Source organism: Cololabis saira, chromosome 7, assembly GCF_033807715.1.
Source record: "Cololabis saira isolate AMF1-May2022 chromosome 7, fColSai1.1, whole genome shotgun sequence".
NCBI classification, from domain to species: Eukaryota; Metazoa; Chordata; class Actinopteri; order Beloniformes; family Belonidae; genus Cololabis; species Cololabis saira.
Window position 1 is genome coordinate 34,726,742 of NC_084593.1, and position 10,637 is coordinate 34,737,378.

Genomic DNA, 10,637 nt, shown 5'->3' on the forward strand with positions numbered 1-10,637 from the left:
TAAGGCAGTTAAAATTGCAGCGTTGTGCTCGTCAACCTCTTTGTTGGTGGCAAAGATATGAAGGGCGTCTGTCGGACAATCTCCGGCCTCCACAACGGCCTGAGCGAGCAGAGCTTCGTCATCCGCGCTGAGCGGATCCTCCTTATTCCTGGTTCTAATCCTGTTCAAGAGCTCGGCAAAAGTGCGATCATCTTTCTGCCGCATTATCTCTGTCAGATTGACCAGCTTGAAATCTTGCCAGAGGTCGAGCACATCATCCTCAAAAACGCATAGCGGTTTGCCTTTACCAAGGGGCGGCAGTTGGTAAAAGTCGCCAACTGCAAGGACAGACATCCCTCCAAATGGTCTCCTGTTTCCTCTGATCTGCTGAAATCTCCAGTGGACATAGGAAAACAGATCCTTAGAGACCATGGATATCTCATCAATAATCAAGATCTCCGCATTGGACAGTGTTACCCTCACTTCGTCCAGTGTGTTTCCGAGACCTTGATACGGAGGTTTCAGGCTTCTCGGCAGCTTCAGCAGTGAGTGCAGTGTTTTGCCAGAGATATTGAAAGCGGCGGTGCCAGTAAACGCCGCCAACAGCACTGAAGGCTTAGACATGTCACCTTCATTGCGTAACCTGGGAAGTTGGCGCAGAATCTTGGTGGCCTCCTGATAAACACACTTGATCACATGGGACTTGCCACAACCAGCTCCCCCAGAGATGAAGTAAAAAAAGGGTTCAGGATCCTGACCCCAGACGCGTTTCAAACACCATTCGCGTATGGCGTAGAAGGCGGACGCCTGCATCTCATTGAGGCTTCGAAACATGTTCCTCACAAAGTCGGGGCTCAATTCCGGCGCCTGGATTGCTGGCATGGCTCCACTGCTCTCACCTTGAAGCTGAAAATCTGGAAGCTGCTCCTGTTCCTCCTCGCCAGGGTTTATGGCTTCTCGCTGAGCGACACACTCTAAACGATCCACCTCAACCTCTGGTGCAAAACTATTCCACGCGTTGCGGATGGGTCCCTCCTTTCGAAACCGTTCGAGGGCTTTGTCGATTTTCCTACCCTCTCCTTCGTAGCGCCTTCTATTGAAGTTGACGTACTTTTTCACAGGCAATCGGCCCGGACGCCGACCACTTTTATAAAACGCTTCGTAGGTCGGGTAGCGTTCCGGCTTCAGATCAGCATCCTCTCTGTGTGGCCAGTACAGTTTTAGGAGCCGTCTGTAATACTTTTCCGGATGTTTCTTCTCTGAGAAACGAGTAAACCGGATGACGGCAGGTTTTCCCGAAGTCCTCTTCTGGATACACCCGTGGTCGTTCTGGAGGGGAATGGCAGTAGCCGATTGACGTTGCTGACCGTAGAGGACCCTGTAATTGGATGTGAAGTCAGCCAGACACATGTCTCGAAACTCGCCTGTATCAGGCCTCTGCATGTATTTTTCCGGCAATCCTGCCATCCAAACGTCCTCTTCATCTGCGGCCATGTTCTGCAGCCTGCTCATCGGAAGACTCATTCTCATACCGTCGTCCTCCGTCTGTATAAAAATTACAGAACGCGAGCACTTTTTCAGCGGTAGGCTGCATACCCGTGCCACAGACTCCTGAGCGCTAACCTCTCGGTGTTTAGCATACGCCTGCATAATCTGCTTCATCTCATCCTGTTTATTAACGCCAGATTTCCGTACATCACGGATGACAGAGTCAAGGAATTCAGTCATCTCGTGCTCTGGCTTGGAGACGTACGACATCATATACATGATGCAACTGAAATCGTCAATGACATACTGGATGTCCATGTTGGCGTTCCATGCTCGCAACAGGTCAGGGTTGTATCCATTCACCCAGCAGTCCTTGGGGTCACGCTTATTGTAGACCACCATTCCACTGGTGAGGGATCTGACACTGTGCGAGTACTCTTCAGGATGCAAGTCACATTTTTGCAACAACTCTGCCAAGTCCTTGAAAGAGGCATTTGGGTCCATTAGAAGATCTCTCACCGGCTTCAGCTTTTCCTTGGCCATCTGTTGCTGCTTTGAGAGGAATTTTTTGCTCTTCTTGGACTTCTTCTGACTCTTCTTGGAATCCTTGGACTTTTCCCCACATTTTTTATGCCCGCCAACATCGTTTTGTCCACAGTCTTGGTCTTTCTGGGCATCGTCTTTCTTGACATCTTCATCATCACCATCATCAACAGCCCCCCAAGGTGTGCAGCCAATGATCGTTTGATCCATGGGCAGTTTTGGAAAACCAAATCTGCACGATACATTGCCTTTCCTGCATGTTTTGGAGTGGTTGCGGCTGTGAACCTGAACCTCAGACACTATTTTGTGGAGCTCGGGGTCCGTGTCCACATCAGGCATCCGACAGCATATATAGCGGTCAATGAATTGGATGACATCCTTGCAGCACTCAGGATCCTCAATCTCTGGTGCATCTTTGATCCACACCAGCATATGGATATGTGGACTACCTCTGGCTTGAAATTCCACCCGATAAAAGTAGTCCTCCACTGGACCGATGGGCTGTGCAGGTGACAGGAGCAGATCTGTCATGAGCGCATCCACTCGCTTCTCAAACAAGCGCATCACCGTCACAGGGTTACTGCGGAGAATCTCACACTTCTCATTCCAGTCCAGCTCTGAGAAGTCCCCTTGCTCACCTTGTTGAGCTTTGATAATGTCAATAACCTCCGGCCATCTCATTTCGGCGGCAGAAAACGTTAGGAAAAACGTTGGCTTGCCCAACTGTCTGACCATGGCGAAAAGATCTCGCAGCGTTTTCTCCCAATACGCTGGAGTGCCTCGGAGGGGTTGCATGAAACGGGTCGCATCCCTATTTTGGATGAGTTGTTCCAGCTCCTCTTTGTCCTGAATCATCTTATTGGAAATTGTCCTCCCATCTTTGGTGAATTTCTTCCCCTTGCGTGTTTGGATGGACATGCTGTTCCTAGCGATGTGCGTTTCCGTCACAAACTGGGAAAAGAACAGATAACTCTGGTCCCTCGCAAAGCGGGCATCCACAGAGAAGAGCCTTGAATTGAAGTACACACTTGGGGACAGATGGATTATTCTGCCCTCATCCAAGGTGTTCTCTCCGGTTGGGAACTGAACAGGAAAGGCCATGGCTTCAAGCTTAGGAATGGCAAAGAAACCGACAGGTTTGTTTCCTTGGGCAGGAGCAATGCTAAATATGCCATCCCCATATGACAGAACCTCCTGTGCTATGTCAAGAGGCTGCATGCACGTGTCCAAGGCCAGACCAGGCCTGAGGTCTTCCTTTTCCTTGTCGTCCACCTCATTGGGCTGCTTTTCACCAGATGTGCCTGCAGCGGGTTCCATGTCTCCTTCCGGATGTCTGGGCTCCATGAGCTGTGCAGCATCTGGGGCTTCCTGTGGAGCATCTCCCTCTTCGAGACTTTCAAATTCAGCACAGTCATCAATCTCAATGTTGCTGTATTCTGAATGAGTCTCTCGCAGTATCCTTAGCCCTGCTAGCACATTCTTCATGTTAACTGTGTAGAAGTGCTGATAGCCCTTGTACTTGATGTTGCGCTTCAACTTTACTTGCAACAGCTGGGCTTGGGCGCTGGGCCTCGGAAGAGCATTGACTGTGGTTTCCATCTCTGATGGTACACACACAACTGCTCCGTGTACTGCTCTTTGACGTCCTTTGGGCAAGGCAACTATCTTTGCAAACGGTAAGATCTTTGCAATCAATTGCCTTTCCAGCACGTTCAACTGTTCGAGCTCTGGGGGAATGGGTGCGAGCTCCAGGTTGTTGCCAGCTGCCATGGACGGCATTCGTCCTCTGGCCAAGTGGCTGTCACAGGTGTGGCAGATCCACTCCCGCATCCTGTCCTGTGGAACGGTGCATGGGGCTGAGCAATCGGTGTCACAAACGTGGACATACTTACCTGTCAAGCAAGCAGCCACCACACAAATGTTTTTTACATATTTGGCTCTGTTGCAATGCCTTACCTGATTGGGGAACAGAGCTCTGTGACACACTGTGCAGACATGTGTGGGCCCATGTCTAATTCTTTCCCGAAATACCGATATGGCTTCTACCATCACAGGGTTGACCACAGGCTGTGCAGTTTCCGGGCGGCAGTTTACGATGTCCATGTATTTCCTCTTAATCCTGAGTGCACACTTCAACTTGTGACGAATACGAAGTGCAGCATCTTGAGCGAGTCTATCCTTTTTGTTCTGGATGCAGTGTTGTATGTGACGCAGCCTGAACTCTGGGTTGTGGTGATATTTCTCCCTCACGTACTTTTTCTGTTTGATTTTAAAATGAGGATCCGTGATGTACCTCTCCCTCACGTACTTTTTCTGTTTGTTTTTAAAATGAGGATCAGTGCAGTACCTCTCCCTCACGTACTTTTTCTGTTTGATTTTAAAATGAGGATCCGTGATGTACCTCTCCCTCACGTACTTTTTCTGTTTGTTTTTAAAATGAGGATCAGTGCAGTACCTCTCGCTCACGTACTTTTTCCGTTTGATTTTAAAATGAGGATCAGTGCTGTATCTCTCCTTCATGTACTTTTTCATTAAAGTTTTTTGTTTGCTCTGAAAATTTGGATCCACGTAACTTCTTCTGATGTACTTCTTCTTTTGTTTCCGGTGATAACGGTCTTTTACGTATTTGGTTTTAATCGCCTGCAGTTTTGTCAGCCGAAATTCCAAACTGCTGACATATTTCTCTTTCTCATACTGCGCTCTATTAGTGGTGCTTGTACCAATGTCTACAGGTGTTACATGTTGCTTTTTGCACTCACTTGATCTACGCATAACCTTTTTTCGCATGTGTTTCGCGATTTTCGAAAAATCCTTCCCTGTCGTGGGACGTGTTAGGTTGGCGCGCTGATTCAAGTCCTGATTCTTTGGATGTCTGAAGTTAGTTTTCTGTGGGACATCTTCTAACAATTGTGCTTCTGGTACAGCCGTTGATGGATTTTTGATGGTCACATCCTCCGACTGCCCAGGCATCTCACTGAGTGTGTGGTTACTTGTAAAGGAAACAGGCATGAACTCATAGCTGCCATAAGGGCCACGGTTTTTAAAAAGCACAAGCAAATGATCAACCATCTCACTCAATTTAGAGAAGGTCAGCATAATTGCTTTTCCATCACTGTGAGGAAAACCTTTGGCAGACCTTGAGTGGGAATCAAAAAACCCGTAGCGTCCGGACCGGTCACGGAACACTGCAATGCACTCAGGCATGACAATGAGAAAAGCAAGGTTGACACCTTCAGAGAGGCTCTTCAGCTGTTCACGAAGGCACAGTCCTCTCCTGCTTCGAGGGCTGCCGTCTACAGCCTTCAAGAAACCAACCCTCAAGTCCGACATGTCCAACTGAACATTGTAGGTATCCGAATCGGTGAAAACCTGTTTCGGCATCTCCTCTATGGTCAAGTGGTTGCTTTTGAACCTTTTGTCCGCCTTCAACTGTTCTTTGATACCTACATAGAGTGCATTCCCCTGTTCAAGCACTCTATCAAGTGAGACCATGTCAAAATCCACCCCCTCCTGGTGGTAGGCGAGAAAGGTCAGAGCCATGCAGGTACACTGGTGATTGCGAGAAAAGGTTCCATACCTCCCGTCCTTCTGAGAATGCGACGCCCTCACGCGATGGCTCGGACCGACGGCAGGATCCTGAAATCATTTTAAGGAATGTTGTCATTAAGTAAGTGACAGATCAATCATTATCAATCTCATCATTAATCATAATTCGTTTCATTATCATCGTTAATCTTATATTTTTTAACATACCTTACATGCCTCCAACATATGTAACCAGCAATGGGTGGACAAAGTATTCACATCCTTTACTTAAGTGAAAGTACCAATACAATAATGTAAAATTGCTCAATTACAATTAAAAGTCCTGCATGTCAAATACTGCTTAAATAAAAGGGTACATAAATTATAGCAGCAAAATACACTAAGTATAATAATACACAAGTATTAAAACTAAAACTACTGAGTCCAGTGGTTCACAACCCTGGGTCAGAAACTGTGTGTGTTTGTGTGTGAGAGAGTGAGTAAAAACAGAGGTGCAGTAGTTAAAAGATGTAATTTACCTGGCTGGGACGTTCCTGGAAGGTGGACTCCTGGGGCTGGGCAGGGTCAGACGCACCAGGCTCCACCACCACTCTCCTAGGACTGCAAGGCGCTGGCTTGGAGGACACATCCACGGCTGGTGCCTCCACCTAAAACAATAAATAAATAAATAACTGTGTGAACTGCATTGACAAAATGAAACCATGTATTTTAATACTGTGTTACAATTATTCACTAAATATAACAATAAAATGTTTTTGTCTATGGTGTGTCTACTCAAAATACTCAAACAAATCCAAATAAGTATTACTCAAATAAATCAGACAAAATATGACAAACCTGCTGCTTCTCCCGGGTCCTCTTGGAGGCGACGCGTCTCTCTCGGCGCTCCACGGTCGACTTCTGCTGGAACAAAAACCATACAGACTTTTTTCACACCATATTTGCGACTTAGCTCCTCTTGGACAATAAATGGGAAGAGGGACACACTTTTTAAAAGAGGCCTCAATGAAAAAATAAAATCTGCATGAACATTACCTTCCTGCCGTCCGGACGAGCTGCGCACTCCACAGCGCTGGGAAGGTGGGCCGGAACGGCCTTCTCCATCACATCCAGGATCGCCGGACTAAACCACACAGGATTTAGCGGGATCGAATCCACCCCCACGTCCACCTGTGAAGACAGAACACGTGTCTGCTCCAAAGGGCTGGATGGACGTGGCGCGGTGACCACGTCCTTCACAACCACTTTTGGTGAGACACGTCTGGCAGGAGGCGACGTCCTGGGAGAAGTCTGGGCCCTCGGGACGACACGTCTGGCAGGAGGCGACGTCCTGGGAGAAGTCTGGGCCCTCGGGACGACACGTCTGGCAGGAGGCGACGTCCTGGGAGAAGTCTGGGCCCTCGGGACGACACGTCTGGCAGGAGGCGATGTCCTCGGAGGCGTCTGGACCCTCGGGACTGTGGACTCCAGCTGGTGGTGGAGGGTCCACCACAGCAACTCCGCAAGCCTCTCCATCCCACCCTCCTTGCTGAGATGGACCTGACAAACATGACCAAAAGTGATTTAGCAGACAGAAATTTTCAGTAAACCTGTACCTGAACTTTCCCTATCATCTACCAAAGATATGCACACCACATTTTCTTAACATTTCTTAGAGTGTCATATACTTACTCCGTCAGGACACCACAGGTCCAGTTGTGTCAGCGGAAAGTAGTGGGTGGCAGAGACGTACCTGACACCTAAGATACAAAAAAAAAAACATAATGACTTATTGACTCATTGAACCTTATTGATACATACAGGACTGTCTCAGAAAATTAGAATATTGGGATAAAGTGCTTTATTTTCTGTAATGCAATTAAAAAAAAAAAGCAAAAATGTCATACATTCTGGATTCATTATAAAATTAACTGAAATATTGCAAGCCTTTTATTATTTCAATATTGCTGATTTTGGCTTACAGTTTAAGATTAAAATTCCCAGAATATTTAATTTTTTTTCAGATAGGATATGAGTTTTCTTAAGCTGTAAGCCATGATCAGTAATATTAAAATAATAAAAGGCTTGCAATATTTCAGTTGATTTGTAATGAATCCAGAATGTATGACATGTTTGCATTACAGAAAATAAAGAACTTTATACACAATATTTTAATTTTCTCAGACAGTCTTGTACATACTTTCAGCCAAATCAATTATGAGTGAAGTTTGGCATTGCCACTTAAATATCAAGAAACACTGCTATACATGTCACTGTACTTTTTGTTTACATACCCATACGTGCAGCCACACGGTGGTATTCCTGGCTTAGAAGCTCCTGGAGGTCCAGCTCTACGGTGAGACGGCGAGGGAAGTCCAAAACACACACCTAGAGTGAAAAAGATGTTCTTTCTCAGTAATTACATTCTCTACCTCAAAAATTGCATAGAAATTGAAGTTATATGCATAAAATCAAGTATATCATCAGACATGTTATCAAGATAATAACAATATAAGAATACTTACGTTGGGCCAGGTCGAACAGGCAGTCAGCAGGAGCTTACCAAACGCGACACCTGCCTGAGTGACGGTCCCGCTGGCGCTCAAGTCGTTACTGGGTGCCAAAATGCAGACTGCCGCGGGTGAGCGAGGCAGTACAGCATTCAGCACCTCAGTACGCAACTCAAGTGCCGACGCCCCAGGGACAGACAGGACGCCACAGGACAGACGTCGGTCCGGCAGTCCCACCAACCCGTCCGCGATGGGCCGAAGGTGGGAGTCACCAACAAGCAGGACGAACTGCATGAGAAGGCAAATTTTTTTTTTATCAATGTGCAAAGATCCCCAAACTACAAAAAACAGATTTTACTCAATGGAATCTAAGAGTATTATACCTTCTTGTCAGGTGACTCCGCTGGGACAACCAACTTCCGGAAATGGGGAGTGAAGGTGGACTTGTCCCACTTCAGCACGCGATGGCGGTGACCCGTACCGTGGCCTAGGAGCAAGCACAAACACAAAAACTGTCAAACCTGCTTAAAACAAAGTCAATACCTTTACATCATAAAACCTGTAAAAACCCCAGGGAAAATGTGTTTACAATTAAACAACAAGAATATACAATTTACATGTAATGAAAACAAACAGTGGGCTACATACCTGGGCGGAAGTCAGAGGGGGACACCTGGTGGTGGGACAGAAAAGTATTACATCACTACTCACACTTGTAGTACACTGAAGCAGAGCCGGATTAACGCAAAGGGAAACTAGGCATGTGCCTAAGGCCTGATTGGCAGGGGGGCCCAGACAGAGGAAAAAATAAATAAAATAAAAATATATGTCCTATCTACAATTTATTTCAGTGTTAGTATATCAATATTTATTAACTAATTAAAAATGACGACGTTTACTTTAACGTTACGTCACATTAACGCCACTCAGTTAAATCCGAGGGGAGGACTAAGCGGGACAATTAAGCTATCAGGCTGCAAGGTCTGGTTTATTGTTGGACAGTTTCTAAATGGTTGTGATAAATGTGAAGAGTTCACGTTTGTCTTCTTGTTCCTGTACTTAATCACAGGTGTGAATATGGGCTCTAGGTGAAGGGACTAGAATTTTTATTCACCCAATTCAGGTCCGTTTTCCAAATTAGTAAAAAAGTGAGAAAAAAAAAAGGGTTCTTGGTTCAAACATAAGGTATAGATCAAATTATTTAATGATTGCTTATTTTTCTACAATGTGTCTGTGATTAAATCTGCTTTTAGAATGCAGTCTAGTAAAGGACACCATTCCAGACCAGGAGATTAGAGGTGATGCTTGTCCATGTAAATAAACATATTTACCACTACAGCACAGTTTGTCTTACTGCAAATTTTATTGGTCTTTGTATATTTGACTTCTTATTTAACTATTAAATTTAATCAACACATTTAATTAAGATTTTCTGCAAAATGCAATAGACAACATTTATTTTACTTGCTCTGTTTACATAGCAATGCTGACACCTATTGGTCATTTACTGGTACTACTGTCTTAACAATGACATTCGCAATCGATAAGATAAGGATAATTTAATAGCATTTAATACAGCGGTGTAATAATCTGTAAATAATAAAAATAAAAAAATAGTCTGTTTAATATACAACATGACTTATTTTGGAATACAAATAACCAACTTGCCTATGACTATGCTATACTATGTAAAATGTGAATTAACTTTTATTAGTAACTTTGGTAAGTTTAAGATTTCAATTCATAAATAACATCGATGGAGGGGGGCCCAAAAATCACAGTCTGCCTAGTGTAGTCCATTTATTTAATCCGGCTCTGTGAAGCATCGTGTAGAGTGCAGCACTGTACTGCAAATACCCTGTGTGTGTGTGTGTGTGTGTGTGTGTGGGCAGTTGTAGAAGAAATAAAAACTTACCCTTCCAGCCTGGTAAGGAGAGAAGGAGGGTGAGATCGGCAGAGGGGTCCACAGCTTCTTCATCTGAAACACAGAACTGATGTTACTAAAACTGAAGACTTTGAATTACACAGTGCATTTCATTAATACTTGATAAAAAGCATAGAGTGAACACTATACCTTCTGGGCAGGAGACTGGGAGGGGCTGGCTCCATCCCTCTGGGTCCAGAACGGCTGGGCTGGCGGCGGCGTCTCTGGCTGGGTCACCTCAAAACACAAAACCAATCAAATGCAGTCAATAAGTGACATATTGCAGTCACTTGACAGAAGAAGCACTCACTTTCCTCACGTCTACTTTAATGTTTTGCAGTCTATTGTGTGTAGCTTTAAAGCTATCTATTCTGTACTTTGCTTGTACCTCGTCCGGCTTGCTCCAGCGCAGCTTCTGCGCCCTCGAACGCTTTCCCTTCTGTGGCATCTCGTCACCAACCTGTAAACACTTCAGAAAAAAACACTCCAAAACACGGTTATTTCACAGGCAAACACAATGCAGTGTAAAAGTGTGAAATTTGAACAAACACAATATCAACTAGAACGATAAACAATGCAAACAATTTGTGTGTGTGTGTGTGTGTGTGTGTGTGTGTGTGTGTGTGTGTGTGAGAGAGAATGGATGTATTTCAGTATAGGGCTATGTA

At 45.3% G+C, this 10,637-nt stretch overlaps 1 protein-coding gene across 1 annotated transcript; it reads right to left on the reverse strand.

The window, feature by feature from the left end:
* Nucleotides 1-6,791: 6,791 nt before the first annotated feature.
* Nucleotides 6,792-10,417, reverse strand: LOC133447388 (uncharacterized). The gene is made up of 9 exons (XM_061726060.1): nt 10,358-10,417; nt 10,120-10,206; nt 9,961-10,023; nt 8,694-8,718; nt 8,429-8,532; nt 8,061-8,333; nt 7,830-7,923; nt 7,289-7,295; nt 6,792-7,095 (listed from the first exon to the last, which is right to left on the reverse strand). Exons 1-9 carry the CDS (start codon nt 10,415-10,417, stop codon nt 6,792-6,794), a joined length of 1,017 nt encoding a protein of 338 aa, XP_061582044.1.
* Between the last annotated feature and the right edge of the window lie 220 nt (nt 10,418-10,637).